The sequence below is a fragment of the Rhipicephalus microplus genome, chromosome 3 (assembly GCF_043290135.1).
Source record: "Rhipicephalus microplus isolate Deutch F79 chromosome 3, USDA_Rmic, whole genome shotgun sequence".
In the NCBI taxonomy this organism is placed as follows: Eukaryota; Metazoa; Arthropoda; class Arachnida; order Ixodida; family Ixodidae; genus Rhipicephalus; species Rhipicephalus microplus.
This window is the reverse complement of record NC_134702.1, coordinates 107,191,572-107,211,734: the sequence shown is the minus strand read 5'-3', so window position 1 is coordinate 107,211,734 and position 20,163 is coordinate 107,191,572. Positions and strand designations below refer to the sequence as shown.

General features: G+C 47.4%; 1 protein-coding gene across 1 annotated transcript in view; it reads right to left on the bottom strand.

Annotated features, from left to right (window-relative positions):
- The window catches only part of LOC119159592 (membrane metallo-endopeptidase-like 1), a 46,035-nt gene extending 25,872 nt beyond the window's left edge, over positions 1 to 20,163 (bottom strand). Inside the window, exons 1-3 of the mRNA XM_075890120.1 lie at positions 19,776 to 20,163; positions 15,906 to 15,989; positions 15,611 to 15,744 (exon numbers count right to left, since the gene is read on the bottom strand). Coding sequence (XP_075746235.1) covers positions 15,611 to 15,744; positions 15,906 to 15,989; positions 19,776 to 20,012 — 455 coding nt within the window. The 5' untranslated portion in view covers positions 20,013 to 20,163. The remainder of the gene's footprint in view (positions 1 to 15,610; positions 15,745 to 15,905; positions 15,990 to 19,775) is intronic.

The window sequence follows — 20,163 nt, the reverse complement described above, 5'->3', positions numbered from 1 at the left end:
GAGCGACGGCAGGGCACCTCGGGTTTTCCATATAACCTGACGCCGCAACAAAAGGATGTGTCCCGCATAAACTTTCCAATGGTTCCTCGTCTCCACGCACTTGGAGCCGCTGCAGGTTCCGACAGAGCCACGACTCGACAAGGCCTTGCTGTGGAGGCTGTATGCACGGCTGATCATTGTTGCGGCCGTGCTCGAGCTTACGGACCTCACGAGGTACCAGAACTCTTCGGTTTGGTGCCGATGGTACGCGCGGCCGTAGCGGTAGCGGCCGGTGACGTGCTCCCCACTAGTCAGTGACGCTTGGCAGCAGGGGCTTTGGTTGAAGTCGTAGGGCGCGTTGGTGACGTCCCATATCCTGGATGACGTCGAGCACGATGGTTCGTGTCGAAGACCTTCGCCACCAACATGAACTAGAATAACGCTTTGTTCACTATAGGAAGGAACGCCTCGTAGCGCTGGTGTTAATGCACGTGGTCGCAGTCGGCGGCGAGCTTCTGTACTAGCGAAAACGCTTCGCGTTCTTCGTCGTGGAGGGTTCAATCGTACGCGTCGACGATGACCCATTGCACGGATGAAGGCGAGTCTACTAGTGTTCGGGGTGGATGTCCGCGATCGACAGGGCGTCGTCCTTGACGTGCGTACGGCAGAGGTCGAGAAACAACGCCACGATTGGCCAAGAGGTCCCGTAGCCTCATTTGTGGTCACTGGCGAGGACGTTATGGTCAGTGCGGTAGCACTCGGGGGCAGGATCCTTAAATGAGGCGGGCGACAATGCACAGACCTCGTATTGAATAACAGTGACCTCGCCGGCTGGTAGTATACCCTAGCATTTCTGGTCGTGCGCTGTAGAGTCCGGCTCGAGCGGGAGGGCCTCAACTTCTTCCGGTCTTTGCGACGTGCTTCTATGTTCTTTGCAGCGCTGACACGTACCGCGAGTAGTAGGGACATTGGCGTTCTCGGAGTTTTCAGAGAGCTCTTCACTGGCGTGATCCAACTTATATTGGTGTGTGGCGCTTCCAGGGCTTTCTTGTCTTCAGATAGTTCTACGGAGTCGTCAACGATGGCTACCTCGTGTGTGGCACACCCGACGTTATTGAGCAAAGAGGCTTCTTCCTTAACCAGCACAGCTTTCTCGACCACCACGGCTATCGCAGCCTGCTGTTGCCGATGAAGTTCTCGTTGTCGAGTTGAAGTTACCATGCATGCCGGAAACAGAGTATGTATTCCTTCTCCTCTGGAAGCACCCACAGGAACTTCAGCTCAAGAAGTCAGGTGCGGGCAGCTGAAATCAGAGGAATACTGAAACACGAATGCCTCGTGAAACTGAAAGGAAGTGACGCAGGCAACTAGAACAAGATGCCGGCTCTGCTTCAGTGGCGTTCCAAAGACGATGCATGCCCTCGAGCCGAAATGCACGCGCATTTCACGCGCGCCTCTTCGTCTTTCACGTTACGTCTGCTTCCTGGTTGATGTTAAATGCGAATCATTTCTCAGTGAACTTCGGCGACTTTGAGCGTTATCTATCTATCTATCTATCTATCTATCTATCTATCTATCTATCTATCTATCTATCTATCTATCTATCTATCTATCTATCTATATATCTATCTAGCCGCGTACGACTTTTAGCTCTCCTGACCGTTTTGATAATGTCATCAATACCAGACTTGGTATGACATAACATGACTGCATGAAAAACATGTTTGACTAGTCATAGCACGAAAATCATGACATGAATGTTATGAATGTAAGGATTTACATTTCATGGCCCTGCAGCTCTTGCGGTGGTTTCGTTCACATGGAATGTTGCAAAACTGGTATGGTATGACATGATTACATGAAACACAAGCGACAGACCCTAACATGAAAATCACGACATGCATGTCATGTAACAACATGACTACATGCCACGTTCATGATGTGCTCGTGGCCGTTTCGCTAGCGTCACATATACCAAATTTGGTATTACGGTACGTGAATGGATGACGAAAATATGTGACTGGTGCAAACATGATAATCATGATATGTGTGTCATGTAACAACATGACTACATGCCACGCTCATGATGCGCTGGCGGCCGTTTCGCGAGCTTCCCATGTACCAAACACGATATTACGCGACGCGAACGGACGATATAGGTAAATGGGACATCCAAACTGATAATTACGGCATGCGTGTCATGTAACAACATGACTACAAGCCACACTCATGATGCGCTCCCGGCCGTATCGCTAGCTTCACATAGACCAAATTTGGTATTACGTGACGTCAAGGGATGACGGAGGTACGCGACTGGTGAAAACATGATAATCATGAGATGCGTGTCATGTGAGAACATGACTACCTGCCTCAATCAAGGCGCCAATACATTTCCACATGACGCGATGCGCGTGCTCGCCGGCGTTTATTTCGCTGCCTCACGCCGGCGTTGCGACGCCAGGCACCGGTCCTGCCATATACGCGCAGGCATGCGCCGCGCTGCGTTGTTTTGACGCATGCGCGTTTCTGCGCGTCCAGCATCCCTCCGTCACGAAAAGAGGGAGACGCAGTGTTGTCTGAGTAACGCATTGGCGTGAAATGCAGTATGTCGCAGCACGCTGTTTGCACCCTGGAGTGCTCGCGTTTTGCTGTGCCCAGCGTGCACAGCAAAGCTGGAGTGCCCAGCGTGCGCGCGCGCCAACGCTACATTGGAGTATATTGGGACCTTCATGATGCACTCGCGGGTGTTTTGATAGCTCTACATATACCAAATTTGGGGCTACGTGACGTCAATAGATGACGAAAGTATCTATGACTGGTGCAAACATGATAATCCTAACAAGCGTGTCATGTAAACACACGACAACATACCACGTTCATAGCGTGCTCGCGGCCGTTTTGTTATCTCAACATATAATAAATTTGGTATCACGTGATTTGAATAGATGATGAACGTAACATTCACATCCAAACATGATAATCATGACGGGTAAGTCATGTACGGCATCATTTACCTCCACCTCGCAAAAATTGTGCTAATATTAAAGTGACATATCAACCTTTCTCATTTGTGCTTCGCATATCATCGATTCCCACTGTACGTGGGATCTGCCATTTTTTGTCAAGTTTTGAAGCAAGATCTTTATGACGTAATGCCTGATAGGTTATGCCGCTTTCGCAATTAAAACCCTTCACCAGTACGTGTCAGCGGCTAGTATTTAAGGACTCAATTACCGGCCTGTTTACATAATGCTTCGGTTTCGAATGCGGCCCTACGTCCAGAAGCATGGGGGCTCGCTAGAAATGACACCCGGTGCCTTAGTGTAGGGCGATCGTGAATGCCCCTTTCACAAAAAGCATGGGAAGACGTCAGCGTACTTCATATAAATAACTATAACAACTAAGTGCTGCCTCGACCACGCTATGAATAGAATCCATCAAGCGTGGGCGTGATGCTGTGATGTAATCTTGTTCATAATGAAAAAAATTGGAAGCGCAAACCAACGGGACACGAGAGAAGAGACAAACACGCCCGCCTGTCAACCCTTCTGCGATTTAATCTCGATTGGTTCTAGCACTTTGGATGTTTACGGGCCAAGACCCACCCCAACGAGATACAACCCCTCGTTCCACTCTAGCGAAGGCATACAGCGACATCAGGCACGAACTTTTTTATTTATATTGGTAAACTTTATTTTTTATGGTACGTGTGTGCCAACGTGATCAACTGAGTGATCGGCTGAACACCCTTGACAGATGACCACTAATTAGTGATTCTCATGATCATAGATGCGCAGTGAGCGCTCTGCGTGATTGTTTGATGGACACAAGTTTAAGGAACTGTTTATAGTAAGCACCGTTCCTCCGTTTCATTTCAGTGGGTGTGGAAGAGGGAAATTACATTACGCAGAAACCAACGCGTCCTCTGCTTCAACTGCTTCTTCTGAGCCAGTTAGGCCTCACTACACTGTGGGTACTTCACAACAAGACCATCTGGTACTTTCTGGCCTTCACGGTGAAGACGTCGAAGAATGGCTCGACAATACGAGCGCACCAGCGTTTGTATTTATTGGTACGAGGCGCAGAAACTGCGCTATGTTCCTTTTTAGCTCAATCGGATAGCTAAAACCTCGTTCTACAACCACGATAGCGACGTCTCTGATTGATCGGCCTTCACGGCACACCTCCGTTAAATATTTCACACATCTACAGGACGCTCTGAGGTAGCGAAACAGAAGCTCGCAACGCGCTTCCAAGGGCCCGACGAATCATATACGTCCTACATGGAAGACGTTCTGCCTTTCTGTCGCCGTGCCCAAAGTGACATGACAGAAACTGATTCCCGTTCGACGCATCCTGAAATGTATTTAACTCAGCATAACCTTCTTAGGTTTTATAAAGGTTTGGCGAGCGTTGGACCGCAGTGCCATGAATACAGTGGACAAGTATATACCATGAACTCGAGGTGGTTAAAGGTGGGATGTAGACCCGAAGCGCAAGCCGTAAGAAAGTGTGCGTGTGCCACCTCTCGTTTAGTCCTTGGAATGTTCGCTGGATGGCGGTGCATATGGGGAATATATGATGTGTGAAGAGGTTTATTAGCCGTTAAAGACAGCAACGATACAGCGTAAAGGACCGTCCAGCGATCGGCACAGCAACGAACCGAAGCACGAGCCGAGAGAGCCGGGCGTTGGCGATGCCGCTTGCTGCAGGCACATCTTCTTCTTCACAATTGCCCCCGCTGAAAAAGGAGCCATCCTGGTGACCTAAGAAGTTTCAGGGAGAGGCTCATGATATGGTTTTTGGCGGGAGACATGGACGATGTCACGTGCACGCCAGCGCATGTCATCCGACCGGGAAACTGGCTCGATTAGGTAATTAACAGGAGAGGTTTTCTCTAAAACGGTGTAAGGCCCCTCGTACCGGAGGACAAGTTTTGATGAGAGTCCCGGAGTTTGGTACGGGATGGCAAGCCACACGAGAGACCCTGGGGCATAGTTGGGATCCGGAAGAGAAGTGCAACGGTTTTTCTCTCTGGCGTTGCTGCTTGTCTTAGGTGAACGCACGGGCGAGCTGGCGGCACTCTTCGGCTTGTCGAGCAGCATCGGAGATAGGTGGACATTCGGAAGCATCAGGACAGTAGGGAAATAGAGTATCAATTGTATGGGAAGGGTCACGTCCATAAAGGTGAAAGAAAGGTGAAAATCCCGTGGTTGTTTGTATTGCAGTATTATATGCGAATGTGACGTATGGGAGAACACGGTCCCAGTTGCTATGATTAGATGCCACGTACATTGAGAGCATATCACCCAGCGTGCGGTTAAACCGTTCCGTTAGCCCATTAGTCTGCGGGTGGTATGCTGTGGTTTTACGATGAATGACGTGGCATTACGAAAGCAGAGCTTCGACGACCTCAGAGAGGAAAGCGCGGCCTCTGTCACTAAGGAGCTCTCGAGGTGCGCCATATCGAAGGATAAAGCGACGTAAAATGAAAGAGGCGACAACCTGAGCGGTAGCGCTCGGTAAAGCGGCTGTTTCAACGTAGCGTGTTACATGGTCAACCGCCACTATAATCCACCAATTGCCATCTGTAGTCGATGGAAGGGGGCCGTAGAGGTCAACGCCAACGCGATCAAATGGCTTGGCAGGGCACGGAAGTGGCTGCAATTCGCCAGTCACACGTAGCGGTGTTGATTTGCGTCGCTGGCAGTCAGGACAGCACTTCACAAATTTGCGTACAAAATTGTACATGCCGCACCAGTAATAGCGATGGCGAAGGCGTTCATATGTTTTGAACACCACGGCGTGGTCACATTGTGGATCGTCATGAAGCGAGGCGCATACCTGCGATCGTAAAGTGCGTGGAATGACCAGTAGCCATCGGCGGCCGTCAGAAGCGTAGTTGTGTCGATGAAGAAGTTGATCGCGGATGGCAAAATGGAAAGCTTGACGTCGGAGGGATCGAGATACCGGAAGGTTGGGCGTACCGGATAGATATTCGAGAAGAGATGCGATCCACGGGTCACGACGTTGTTCGGTGGCAATTGAGTCAAGATTTAACGATGACAAGGTCTGGAGGCACGTGTTTCCGCACGTCGGATCTGGAGGCAAAGGTGAGCGGGACAGGGCGTCAGCGTCAGAGTGTTTGCGTCCGCAGCGGTATACGACGTGAATGTCGTACTCCTGGATGCGGAGTGCCCATCGCGCAAGGCGGCCAGAAGGATCTTTCAACATGGAGAGCCAGCAAAGCGTGTGGTGATCTGTTACTAGATCGAACGGGTGGCCGTATAAATACGGCCGGAACTTTCCAAGCGCCCACACAAGAGCCAAACACTCTTTTTCTGTCACGCTGTAATTAGTTTCGGCTTTCGTCAGAGTGCGGCTAGCGTAGGCTACAACGTATTCTGAATAGCCGGGCTTTCGTTGAGTGAGGACAGCGCCTAGCCCGACGCCACTGGCGTCGGTGTGCACTTCGGTAGGAGCCGTCGGGTCGAAGTGGCGAAGAATAGTTGGGGAGGTGAGCAGACGGCGCAGAGTAGTGAAGGCAACGTCACATGCAGGAGACCAGGAGGAGAGGTTCACGTCACCGTGAAGAAGCTGGGTTAATGGTGACATGATGGATGCAAAATTGCGAACAAAGCGCCAGAAATAAGAGCATAGGCCTACAAAACTGCGAAGTTCCTTCATGGTCGTCAGCTTGGGAAATTCTGCGACTGCTCTAAGTTTTGTTGGGTCAGGTAATACGCCATGCTTCGACACAATGTGGCCTAGGATGACGAGCTCGCGTGCAGCGAAGCGGCCTTTTTTCAGGTTAAGCTGCAGGCTAGCGTTGGTCAGACAAGTCAAAACGTGCCTGAGGCGAAGGAGGTGCGTAGAAAAGTCGTGCGAGAAAACCACAACATCGTCGAGGTAGCAGAAACACATATTCCACTTGAGGCCACGTAGCGTATTATCCGTAAGTCGTTCAAACGTGGCGGGCGCGTTACAAAGCCCAAAGGGCATGACATTAAACTCGTATATTCCGTCAAATGTAATAAATGCAGTTTTTTGGCGATTGGCTTCAGCCATTGGAACTTGCTTGTAGCCAGACCGCAAATCTAGCGACGAGAAGAATTCCGCTTCTTGAAGGGTGTCAATGGTGTCATCAATGCGCGGCAAAGGATACACGTCCTTGCGGGTTATCTTATTCAAACAACTATAGTCCACGCAAAATCGGAAAGATCCGTCTTTCTTACGCACCAGGACAACAGGAGACGCCCAGGTACTGTGAGATGGTCTAATGACGTCTCTACGAAGCATATCTTCGACTTGATCGTTGATGACGCGGCACTCTTCAGTGGAGACACGGTATGGTATTTGACGCAGTGGCTGGTGTAGGCCGGTGTCAACATGATGCTTGACTTGCGACGTGCGGCCTAGTTGAGGTTGCGACACATCGAAAGAATTCCGGAACTCATGCAGAAGATCAAGCAGGTCGGCATGTTCAGTGGGAGTGAGGGTATCAGCGATGCCGCTGGAAAACGTATCCTTGGACGACTCGTGAAACGATGCAGATGAAAAGATGCGAGATGGTGGTACTTGGAGTGTTGAATAGATGGACGAACGGACAGACAGACAGATGCATGAACGAACTCACGGATGGCTGCACCGACGGATGGACGCATAGACGGACGCAGGGGCGGATACATGGACGAACGCAAGGACGGACGCACAGACGGACGTGCGGACGCACGAAAAGACGCACGCACGGACAGGTGAATGGACGCACAGACGGTCACACACACGGACGCATGGACGGACGGAAGCAAGAACGGACGGACGGATGGACGCTTCGCCCCACTCTCCATCATTCACTCCGTGGATATGCTGCCATTTTTTTTTTCGAGGGGAAACTGTTCGTTATCGAAACTTTACAACTCCTCTGTCTCACCCAGCTAAATTATTGTCTGTTGGCGTTTAAGGTGTTGCTGTTAACGCCCTTACATACACTGCAGCCGCCATTTCGGTAATCAATCATTCTTTTATATGCGAAAGAAAAGAAAAGTGAACCTCGCAACGGTCTGCAGAGAATTGCAGCACCTCAGCAGTGGTTCCTGAGGGAACAGAAAAAGAAGAATTAAAACATCACTAGAGAAAAATATATTCCGAGAAAAGTAAATTATCGGGTTAGAAAAGTGCGTGGCCGGGGTCCCGATCAACGAGCGGTCGTCGAGAAAAGACATCGTGGACGGGACAACCGCCAGCCACGAAATCTATCGAGTGTATCCACTCCGCGTGGGCTCGTTTGCCTCAACCACGTATCTTACACCGTGGCCTCAACCGATGCGACTTCGCGTGTAATATCTGCGGGTCATGCTGCTGCGCGACGCGGAGGGGCGCTCCTTACCTGGGCTTCACACGAACACCTGCGATATCAGAGCTGGGGCCACGTGCCGAGTGACGCAATGTCAGCATACTCTGCTAGTGAACAAGTCTCCTTAAGGTAACAACTTTTAGAAAGAATGAGCCACGTCGGAGCCCTCGTGTGCGAATAAGTGCCTGGATGTAAGAACAGCGAGCCAATGAAGCCAGCCCACGCGACTGGACGCATTTAAGCAGTTTAACACACGAAAATATTTTTAACAATATTTAATGTACAAGCAGGTAATAATAGAAGCTACTCATTGCTAGAGTTGATCTTTTACAAAGTAATTATGAGATCAAATACAGCACGTAAATGTCCAAATTATTTCACGGTGCGCCTTCTCAATTTTGAACCTGCATCACTGCACCTTCCATGCATTGACTCTAAATTCGCTGCAGCAGATTGTCTACTTAACTAGCGTCTTGCTTCCGGCCTTCGGCAGGGCTATTTTATTTCGAGGCAGCCCTCGAAAGGGTCGTCGTTCGCAGCCAGGACGTTCTGTGCCTGGTAATGGCTCGATGGTCCGAGAACGGTGGTTTCAGATGTGGCCCACGTCACTGCGTCCCTGGGTGGGTGTACCACAGAGCAATGATAAGCTGCCTCGGGCGTTCCACTATCCCCCGACGCCCAACAAGGATGTGTCATGCTGAAACTTCCGCATCGCTACTCGTCTTCACGCTCTTGGAGCCGCCGCTGCTGCTGACAACGCAGCGAACCGATAAGGCCCTGCTGTAGAGGCTGTATGCCCGGTTGGTTGTTGTTGTGGCGGTGCTCGGGCTTACGGACCTCACGAGGTACCAGAACTCTTCAGTTTGGTGCTGATGGTACACGCGGCCGTAGCGGTAGCGGCCGGTGACGTGCTCCCCACTAGTCAGTGACGCTTGGCAGCAGGGGCTTTGGTCGACGTCGTAGGGTGCGTTGGTGACGTCCTGCAGCACGGATGACGTCGAGCACGACGATTCGTGTCGAAGACCTCCGCCACCGACATTAACTAGAAGAACGCTTTGTTCACTATAGGAAGGAACGCCTCGTAGCGCTGGTGTTAGCGTGCATGGTCGCAGTCGGCAACGAGTTTCTGGATTAGCAAACGTTCCTCGTCGTGGAGGGTTCGATCGTACGCGTCGACGATGTCCCATTGCACGGATGAAGGCGAGTCTACTAGTGTTCGGGGTGGATGTCCGCGATCGACAGGGCATCGTCCTTGACGTGCGTACGGCAGAGGTCGAGAAACAACGCCACGATAGGCCAAGAGGTCCCGTAGCCTCATTTGTGGCCACGGGAGGGGACGTTCTCGTCGGTGCGCTTGCACTCGGGGGCGCCATCCACGAATAAGGTGGGCGACAACGCGCGGGCCAGGTATTGAAGAATTGTGACCTCGCAGGCTGGTGATAGATCCTGGTATTTGTGGACGTGCGCCGTGGAGTCCGGTTCAAGTGCGGGCGCGTGAACGTCTTCCGGGCTTTGCGACGTGCTTCTATGTTCTTTGCAGCGCTGACACTGACCTCGAACAATAGGGACATTGTCGTTCTCGGGGTTTTTAGAAAGCTCCCGACTGGCGTGGTCCATCTTATATTGGTGTCTGGCGCTTCCAGGGCTTTCTGGGCTTCGGAACTTTCTCTGTAGTCATACACAATGGCTATCACGGGTGCGACCCACGAGATGTTCTTGAGCGAAGAGGCTTCTTTCTTTCCCAGCTCAGGTTTTTCCACCACCGTGGCTCTCGCAGCTTATTTTAGCTGAAGAAGTTTTCGTTGTCGAGCGGAAGTTACCGTGGAGAAAGCAGAGTATGCTTTCCCTCTTCTCTGGAAGCACCCACAGGAACCTCAGCTCGAGGAGTTAGGAGTGGGTAGCTGGGATCAGAAGGTTTCTGAAACATGAACGCTTTGTGAAACTGGAAGGAAGCGACGCCGGCAACCAGAACGAGATGCCGACCCTGCTTCACTAGCGTTCCAAAGACGACGCATGCCCTCGAGCTGATGATGACGATCCTCGAGCTGAAATGCACGCGCAATGCAAGCGCGCCTCGTCGTCTTTCATGGGGCGTCTGCTTCGTGGTTCATGATTTTTTATAACGTAATTTAAAATAGTTATTCCGCTTTCGCAATTACAACCCCTCGCAAGTACGTGTCAGCGAATAATTAACGACTCAATTACCGGCCTGTTTACATATTGTTTCGGTTTCGAATGCGGCCCCACGTCCAGAAGCATGGGGGCTCACTAGAAATGACACCCGGCGCCTTAGTGTAGGGCGATCGTGAATCCTTCTTTCACAACAAGCATGGGAAGACGTCAGCGTAGTTCGTATAAATAACTATCATAACTTAGTGCTGCCTCGACTCCACCCAGCGTGGGCGTGATTCCGTGAACTAAAACTCCATTGGTTTCAGCACTTGGGATTTTTATGCGCCAAGACCCACCCTCACGAGATGCAGCCGCTCGTTTCATTCTAGCGAAAGCAGTGAAAACACGCACGATGAGAAAATTTATTTTGGGATTTTACGGGTGTGTCAACGCGCTCAACTGAGTGATCAATTGAACAGCCTCGACAGACGACCACTTGCAATTAGCAAAGCGCTTACATGCACCGTGACCAAATCCTGCTCAAATACGCGCAGTGAGCGCTCCACGTGATTTTAAATGGGCACAAGTTTAAGAACTGTTTATGGTAGTCACTATTCATCCATTTCGTGGTAGTTATTTATTAATGAACTTATCTCGTAGTCACCATGTATGTGAAAGTGTAAAAACTAATTATTGATTTGTGGTGTTTAATGTCCCAAAACCACGATATGATGCTCAGTGGTTAATGCCTCGCATTCATGACGTGGAGGTCCCAAGTATATAAAATGATTTCCACAGATTCTGTCCGTGATGTTATATGTACGCCACATATTGTATAGGTCCATTGTGCTGGTGTATGTTTTGCTATTTTCTAATTCTTTCGTTTCCTTGTAGTATTTGTTACTTTTATGAGATAGACGGCTGTATTGTCGTATACCTCCTCATATTTCTTTTCATGTATAAATAAAAGAATTACTTTAGCTTAACGAGTCACGTCGCAGTGAAGAACAGGGAATGAATTTCAGCATACCTAGCATGTTTTTTTTTTACTATAGTTCATGTACACAGGTGCAGCTGAGAATGGGCAGGCACCGTCAGCCCAGCGGCGCGAAACTATAGCTATTGCGCTGCCGTAGCAGTTGTTATGTCCAGCTTTTATCGAGAGATTTTTGCGTATTTTTATCGCTTATTTTCGCCGTTACTACAATAATGGCCACAAGGTTACTACATACCTGAAGTGATAAAGACAAATGGGTTAACAAATTGGACAAATAGCAAAGTCGAGTGTTTCTATATACTTTAACGTGAACAGGTCCTTGCTGTCTGTAACAGGGCTAAGAAACCTGACCTCCTGGTCGTGATGCGGGATGAAGAAAGAAAGACAGAAGAAAGGAAGGCTTTATTTCTTTTGTAGCATTACAGGAAGGTGGCAAGCTAGAGCAAGCTAGAGCAAAAGGCACCGAGTCCTGACAGAGGCTCCTGCTCCGTCCACAAATTTGGTTGCAGGGAAGAGACAGGCAAATCTCAACACCATGCACAAGACAAAGGTATTTCCATCCATCCATTCGTCAAATGTATTTTCTGGGGTTTCCCGAAGCCAAAATAAAATAGTAGGGTCACACGCAAAATTGAACAGGGCTCAGGCAATCACGCTGCAAACTTAAACATACCCCACTCCATATTTTCTACATAAAATTCACCCTTACAGTGTGATTCAATACAAGTGTGACGCGTGCGATGGCATCATAGGGATCAGACACATGCTGGCGGGCTGTCCCGCGACTCCGCCGACACCGAAGAACAATGGCTTTACTGGCAGACGATGGTGCGAAGCGAGTCTTATCAAGATCATTTATACGGGCAGTCCAGAAGGTCAACGATGACGCCACAAGGCTCGGCCTGATGGTACCGACGTGGACGCGGCCCGCCTTGGTCCGAAAGGACCGGGCTTCAGGACACTAATAAAGTTTTGTGAATGAATGATTTCCATGCCTAACGTCCCAGCTGTTTTCGCGATCACCTCAAATGTATCTGTGAAAGATTGGGCTGATTTGCTGCATTGAACACAGTGAAACAGTATAATATTACTGAGAGAAAAAACATTTAGTCACGTGGATGCCTTCTGAACTTTCCGGAATGTCGTTTGGGTGTTGTTTGTGGAAAAAAATTATTTTAAAAAGTACCGCTTCATCTTTCTATACCAAATTTGATATACATGTTAAGTAAACGCTGCATGGTAAGTAAAAATAGGAAATATTGGTGACATGGCAGAAGGATTCCCAGGACGGGGCACCGATCGGCGAGAGCTACATGGCGTAAGAAGATCGCGGATCACACAACCATTCAGCACGAAATCCACCAAGCGAGTCCCGGGACATCTTGAAATAATTTTTCTGGCTGTGTTTGTGTGAACCATCGAATCTACATGCTCTTTCAACGTCAACTCATATCCAGGTTCATGTGAATGACGTCTGTTTTGTCAGCATTATTGTATGTCTAAGAAGAAAGTGCTCTGTTGAATGTTATTGACGTTTGTAAAAATAAAATTTTCTAAACACATTAAAAGCATTCACCTCAACCATTTATTATCAAACACTTTTTCTGCATGAACAGAACGCGAGTGAACCATTTTGCGTTTTATTTACGACTGTTGCAGTGAATGGGAGGATCACCGCCGACGCAACTTTGCACGGCTTCAGTGTATCAGCATATCGCTCAAATAGGTGCACGCTAAGGTTAAAATGCTTTGCGAGGGCCGCAAAATTTAAAGTTTATTGCGCGTTCGCTCATGGACACCTTCAGTGAAATGAAAAGCCAACCTGGCTGACGAAGGTGGTTCTTCGGATTATAGCGTGACAAACGCACTGGGCGGACTTGAATTTTGACTTATTAGCTCCGAGATCTCTTCACTGTAGTAGGGTACCTTGTACTGTGAATCGTTCACAACTCCTTTAAACATCCTGCGACTTGGATTTGGGACGATTCTATGCTCTCCCACAGTAGAGTACCTATTCCTCTAAATCATTGACCACTATTTCTGAACGCACATTTGCTCTCCCATAGTAGAGTACCAAGTACTCGAAATCGTTACCCACTTTTTCTAAACAACACGCAAGTACTCTGAATCATCAAACCCTTTTCTTAACACACTAGTTCTTATCTGTACGAAAAAGCTTCCCGTTATTGTCAATTTTATTTATAGTTCTCCCAAAGTAAAGTGCGTATTGTGCTTTTGCGCGTTCGCAATTTGTTCTAAGCACAAGCTTTGCCGATTAAATGGCACACGTGTCTCCTCAACACAAGGACGTGGTAGCCGGAGTTTTCAGCAGTTTTCCTTCCACTGCTTGTTCACCGCAGGCATCTCGTCCGATGTTAACGCGGTTTAGCAAGTGCAGTACACCATGAATTCACTGTGTTGTGTTGCTGTTACTAGTCCCGAACTCTTGTTGGAGAACGCCGTGCGAGAGCACATGGGCTGATCACGCGTCTGTAGAATCTCGTTCCCCGACGCCACCGCGTGATTGGGGAGGAAGTGTAAGGAGGAAAGGCCACACCCTCTTATATAGCGCCTTAAGCCGGCGCGAACGCACTTCTATAGCTCGTTCCAGTGCGTTCTCACTAGGATACAACGCGTTGGTTCATCCCGTGCCTACAGTTTCATACAATTATAAAACTCTAGATCACGCACCTACGAAATCTCGTTCCTCGACGCCATCGCATGTTTGTTGTCTATCTATCTATCTATCTATCTATCTATCTATCTATCTATCTATCTATCTATCTATCTATCTATCTATCTATCTATCTATCTATCTATCTACCATGATGGGCTGCGCGCGGGAGTACAAAGGCTAAGGGCACAGCGTTGTCAGTGGATTTTCAAGGGGACGCACCGATTTGCACAGCCCAAGGAGGATTATGGCGGCGCCCAGGAAGGCGTTTACGAAAAGGTGAATAGGCACCCTACAGTGGGCCAGAGGCCGGGACGAAGTTTATGGGCTGCCTCAGCATTGTTGGTACCAACCTCCAGGAATACCAAGAAAATGAATCTCTCGCTGAACACATTGAGACGCTGCAGTGTCAATGCCCTTTTCGGCACGTTTTCAAAGAAGGCTTCCTGGGCGCTTAAATAATCAGCCGTGACCCACTGCTCACAACTGAAACAGAAAATAATATGCACGTGCAAGTCCAGTTTTGCTGCGTCTACTCACTAGACTACGCATTGGAAGAATCGGTTTTGCTGCGCCTACTCGCTAGGCTGTGTGTTCTGGCGCTACCATCAGATCTCGTAAGCTGCATTGCCGGGTGCCTATCGCTGTTTACAAACACAGGATCTGGATGGCTTCCGGTTTTGCGTGCCGGCGTAGCCTATCAGTATTGGTGAAGAACAGTAGCCTTAACGAGTAGCCAGTTCATTTCCTAGAGTTTTCTCCCTGTGTGTGGTCAAATATTTCAAATACGCTTTCCTTTAAGCTACCTACAACATTGTAGGAGTTAGTCTTTAGCTTTTAGCGCCTCCATTTTACCTGAAAGAGGAAAAAGAGTTTTTCATACTCTAGCACAACTTAAAACACAAGATTTCTGTTTCGAAGTTAGTAACAAATGAAGTGACCGGAAGTTTTTTGGGTAGCAACACGTTCTGCTGCTATTACTAAGTTGAAACCGAGCGAAAAGGCGATATTTGTTATTGCGACGACAGCTTTAGCAACACGTAGAGGCGAAGCTACTTCTTGTCTACCTCGTCTGTTCACATACTCGCGATCTTGCGTTTACATCTCCTCGTACAATCGGTTTGAGTGACGCGCTGTTTCCAGCAGTATCGCGGCATAACTGTCGTAACGTCTTGAACGGCCCGTCCTGGAAGACCATGGACTCTGAGTCATGAAGATGTAAAGAGCCCTTCAAACGCGAGCCTACAGCCTACCTGCTCTTGTGTTTGTGTGTATGAAAACTGGCGCAGCCAGTAGGCGGTGGTTTTGAAACAATATACGATGCTTTTGTTCACACGGTACGAGTTCAAACCACTCTCAACATTGACGTAGCGACGAAGAAGATCCCTTGCTTGGCATACCCCACTTACTAAACAGAGCTATATGACTCTACAGAAATATCTCTGAGCTATGATGACCAGGCAGAAGTCGATCTATAAGAAGACCACGCGCTTACCTGATGACAGGCTGATGAAACAGGTGAGATAGGTACTGCAGGTACTCCTTGCTCCAGAGCACAACCTCAGGCGCGGATTGGTTCGTGCCGCTGAGACGCTCCGTGACCTTGTCAATGATCTCGGTGAACGGAGTCTGTCAAGGTGTGAAACAAGGTGCACACCGTACTCGTCGTTTAAATTAATTGTGGGTCTGGTAACGTTTATAAGTCGCGTGATCGTTATCGTAAAACGAAAATTATGTGAGCCTATAGCGTTCGCGCGAAACCGAAAAGGCAAAGAAGCACGAGCACCCACCATGACTGTCTCGTTAAGTGCCGAGTGATCGGTGACAACTCCGCTCCACAGGAAGGATTTCTCGCTGTACACCGCCTCCACCGTCTGCAGTAATAACAGCGTTGCGTTCGCACTCTTGCAACTACCAGTGCCCAACGTACCAGTACACTGCACATATTATTTTCGCCGAAAACTCTTCGTATACCAATAATTTATTTTTTTTATTTTTAATTCTAACTCTCACATCTATGTAACAAAAAACTTCGCAAACACTTGTTTGGTCCCATAGCCTAACTGGCTAGTAGAGGGACCGATTGTGTGACATACCCACATACTTGCGCAAGCGGTTACACAGCGACAAAGGACATCAAACTGGATACAATGTTTAAAAATAGAAATAAAAAAACAAAAAACACTTGATTGAATTATACAAAAAAAGATAGCGCAGAACACAGCTACTTATAGTGCAGAATAATAATATCACTAGAACAATATTAATCATAATAAGGAGACATTTAATAACACTAAATGACTATACAGTCGTATTACTTTATAGCATGAATTGCATGCTTCATGGCCAATGAAAAATTTCTGGCCTCTTTTACATCAGTCGGTATCGCATTCCATATGAGAGCATCGTGAAATTCTATGAGCCTTCGACCGTGGGAATTTCTGGATACGGGTAAATTAAAACTGCAGCTCTTGTACAGCGCGCGGGTAACGTAAAGGTGCTTGATCGGAATGGTTCATCACGTTTTATTATTCCATGCACTATATCAGCAACACTGGACATGTGAACAGAGTACAGTGTAAGTACGCGCATCATTTGAAACAGTTGTTTTGCAGTATCCGTCCTGTTTGAGTATGTGATAATCCGGACTGCCCTCTTTTGCAGGTGGCTAATACATTTCAAATGAGTTTTATATGTACTGCCCCACGATGATATACAGTAGCTCAAGTGACTGGGCACGAATGCAATATATAGGATGCGTAAAATCGATGCGCGAAAACATTCACGGGCTTTTAGTAGCGTGTGACACCCATATGCTAGCTTGGAGCATGTCTTTTCTATATGCGATTTCCAGTTCATGTCCGAGTCAAACATGACTCCTAAGTACTTAAACGAGGCTACTGGCTGTAGCAATGCCGTATCTAAAACCAAGTTGAAACCTGCAAGGTCGGGTTCTTTTCTCCTAGAGTGAAAGACCATGCATTTAGTTTTCTCTGTGTTGATATTTAGGTGGTTTCGTTTAAACCATACTTGTGCTCTCTGTAACTCTTCATTAATTTTACCTTCGATGTCTCTTAAGCTGTCAACAACAAAGATTAGTGCCGTATCGTCTGCGTACATTAAAGCTTCTGAATATAGTAGGATGGAGGGAATATCGTTAACGTACAGGGAAAAAAGAGTGGGTCCACTAACTGAGCCTTGTGGTACCCCAGAGACTATTTATTTATTTATTTATTTTTTATTTATTAGAATACCCTCAGGGCCCGTAGGGCATTACAGAGGGGGTGGGTACAACATGTTATAACACACAAAGGAATAAGGACAAGAAAAAAAGACAAAGAAAAGAAACAAGTGTCAGATGCGCAAATCACGAAGGTAACATAAATCAACTAAAAATGTGTAAGTAAGAATTCAAGCACATACAAGACAAAGATAATGGAAACTGCGTATAGTTACAAACATTGCTGAGAAATTGCAGTCTTGAATAACAAAGGGTATGTTATTGTTACAACGGAAGAGGGAAGGTGGTTCCAATCGGCGGCTGTTTTCGGTAAGAAGGCTGCTGAAAAGAATTTGGTGCGGCAAAACGGAATGGCAACCTTATGCTGGTGATCAATGCGCGATGAGTGATATGACGGTTGTGAAATGAGGTCTCGCTTCATTGATGGATTGTGAAAAAATATCTTATGAAAAAAATGCAGTCGCACCAGTTTCGTCCGGATAGTTAAATTGGGCAGGTCAAGGTTAGATTTGATTTCTGATATGCTAGCAGTACGGGAATAATTAGAACAAATGAACCGAGCTGAGCGGTTCTGAACAGATTCTAACGCGTTGATTAAATTTTGCTGCACGGGATCCCATATAGCGGACGCGTACTCAAGCTTTGGGCGAATTAGTGATCGGTATAGTAGAATTTTGAGGGACAGCGGAGCGCGAGAAAAGTTGCGGCGTAAGTATCCTAGCGTTCGGTTAGCGTTATTACGCTAACCGAACGCTAACCGAGTACAGGACTCGACACCATTCATCACTACTCGTTGCTGTCGGTCGAATAGGTATGATTTAAGAAGCTGGTCAATTTTGCCTCGAAAACCGTAGTAATGAAGCTTACTTAACATGATATTGGGGTTGACGGAATCGAAAGCTTTTCTTACGTCTAAGAAAACTACTACGGCTATCTTATTGTTGTTCAAGGCTTTGTTAACTTGTTGGGTTAATACCAAAACTGCAGTAGATGTATATCTGTGTGCTCGAAAACCATGCTGGTTTGAGCAAACTATATTATGTTTGGATGCAAATGATGTTATCTGCGCTGATAGAATTTTTTCAAGTTTCTATTAGATTAGAGATGTCAATAGCTATCGCACACTTTCAAACACGACATGAGTAGTGTCTTAAATAGTCCTCTTCAGGGGGGGGGGGGCGAAAGTTCCTCCTCCCTCTCGCTGTTATATCAATGTATGTGTCCGACTTTGTTTCTGTTTGTGACATTCTTTGTAGCACTGAATTTTCTCTGCAAACATTTGTGTCAATTTTTACCGCCGAATAAATTGTAAAAGTGGTGAAGAATGCAGAATGAAATGGACCAAATTGATAAATATTTTCGTTCGTAGTACCATTGGCCAGCAGGCCTTGCATAATAAAATGCCCAGCACCATGACTGGATGAATATCTCGTTTACAAATATGTGATAAGATGTTTCTGTGAATACGAGCCCAGATATATTTTTACAGTACTGCAGTAAAAAGTCGGATTATATATGACGTAAACTATGCTGGTCACTAAAAAAGTTGTAAAATACTTAACTTCACCGTTATGAATAGAACGAGATAGCAAGATGCAGAGCATTTACCAGATTCGCATTCGTACTGACGGTCTTCAGTTTTGTGAATCATAATGACATAAGCAATCAGGGCAATAAATTGCACTGATGGCAATAATTGCACTGGGGAAATATACGACAAAACACTTGTATCTTATGGACAGGATAATGACACCGAATGTGTGGTTCTGAGCCCGTATACCCAAAAGTGCCTTGCGCTTAAAAAAAAAAGCTTCAAAATATCCTGATACCGGACATACGGCCGAGTTGCAAAAAAGATTTGTTGCAGCACCGTCTGTACGCATATGAAGGAATCATCCAAAGACTGCCATTCTGAATGAGCAGTCCCGTGCGTTTAGCCGGCATGCATGCATACCACCTAGGCCAGTCGCATTATTTCGACTTTGTTGCCACAAAGGGTTCGCTTCGAAATAAAACACGTATCTCACGTTCATAACGTCCATACTTATTTTCACTCGCATGCACACCACGTTCTTTCGTGTGTGTTATTTGTTTTAATGCACAGCGGTGGCCTATACCCCAGAGCTTCGCGGCTTTTCACAGCATTGCTGGTATATATATGCAACTCTGCTGTCATAGCGAAGCCCGCTGGTCAGTGACATAGAGAAAATTAAACAAGACTCCCTGTGAATACGGCCTCTGGTTGAGGATACTTGCAATGTTTTCAATAGTAATTGCTGCGGCTGTGTTCGACGCGATGTGGTCTGGTGATGATTTTTCACTCACGGCAGCGGCTTTTCTGTCGCATGCGCTTCTTAACGCTGTAACGTTAAAAGGCGCCAAAAACGAGATGAGTGCACGCGATTATCGCTTTGTATACCATGGCCAGGTTCTCCTCGAACTCGACGATCTCCCTGGCGACGGTGGAGAGCCGCACGTCGGTGCGGAAGAACCTGGCCACGAGCACGATCAGGTCGTGGTAGTGGTCCAGCACCTCGCCTTTGCTCGGGTAGTAGAAGCGAAGCAGGCCCTCGGGAAGACCGAACCGGGGGCTGTCGATCTGCACGGACAATGCTGTGTGTTTGAATTTAAAAAAGCATATATACAGAAAAAACATGCGCCACGCAACATTACAGCAAAACAATGAAACGCATTTCTCGTTCTGATAATGAAACTGATGGCTTATTGCTGACTAATGCAATGAAACTGTGGTAAATAGGTGCGTATCACGTATTTTTTTTTTAAATACTGGCCTTGTGAATATCCTA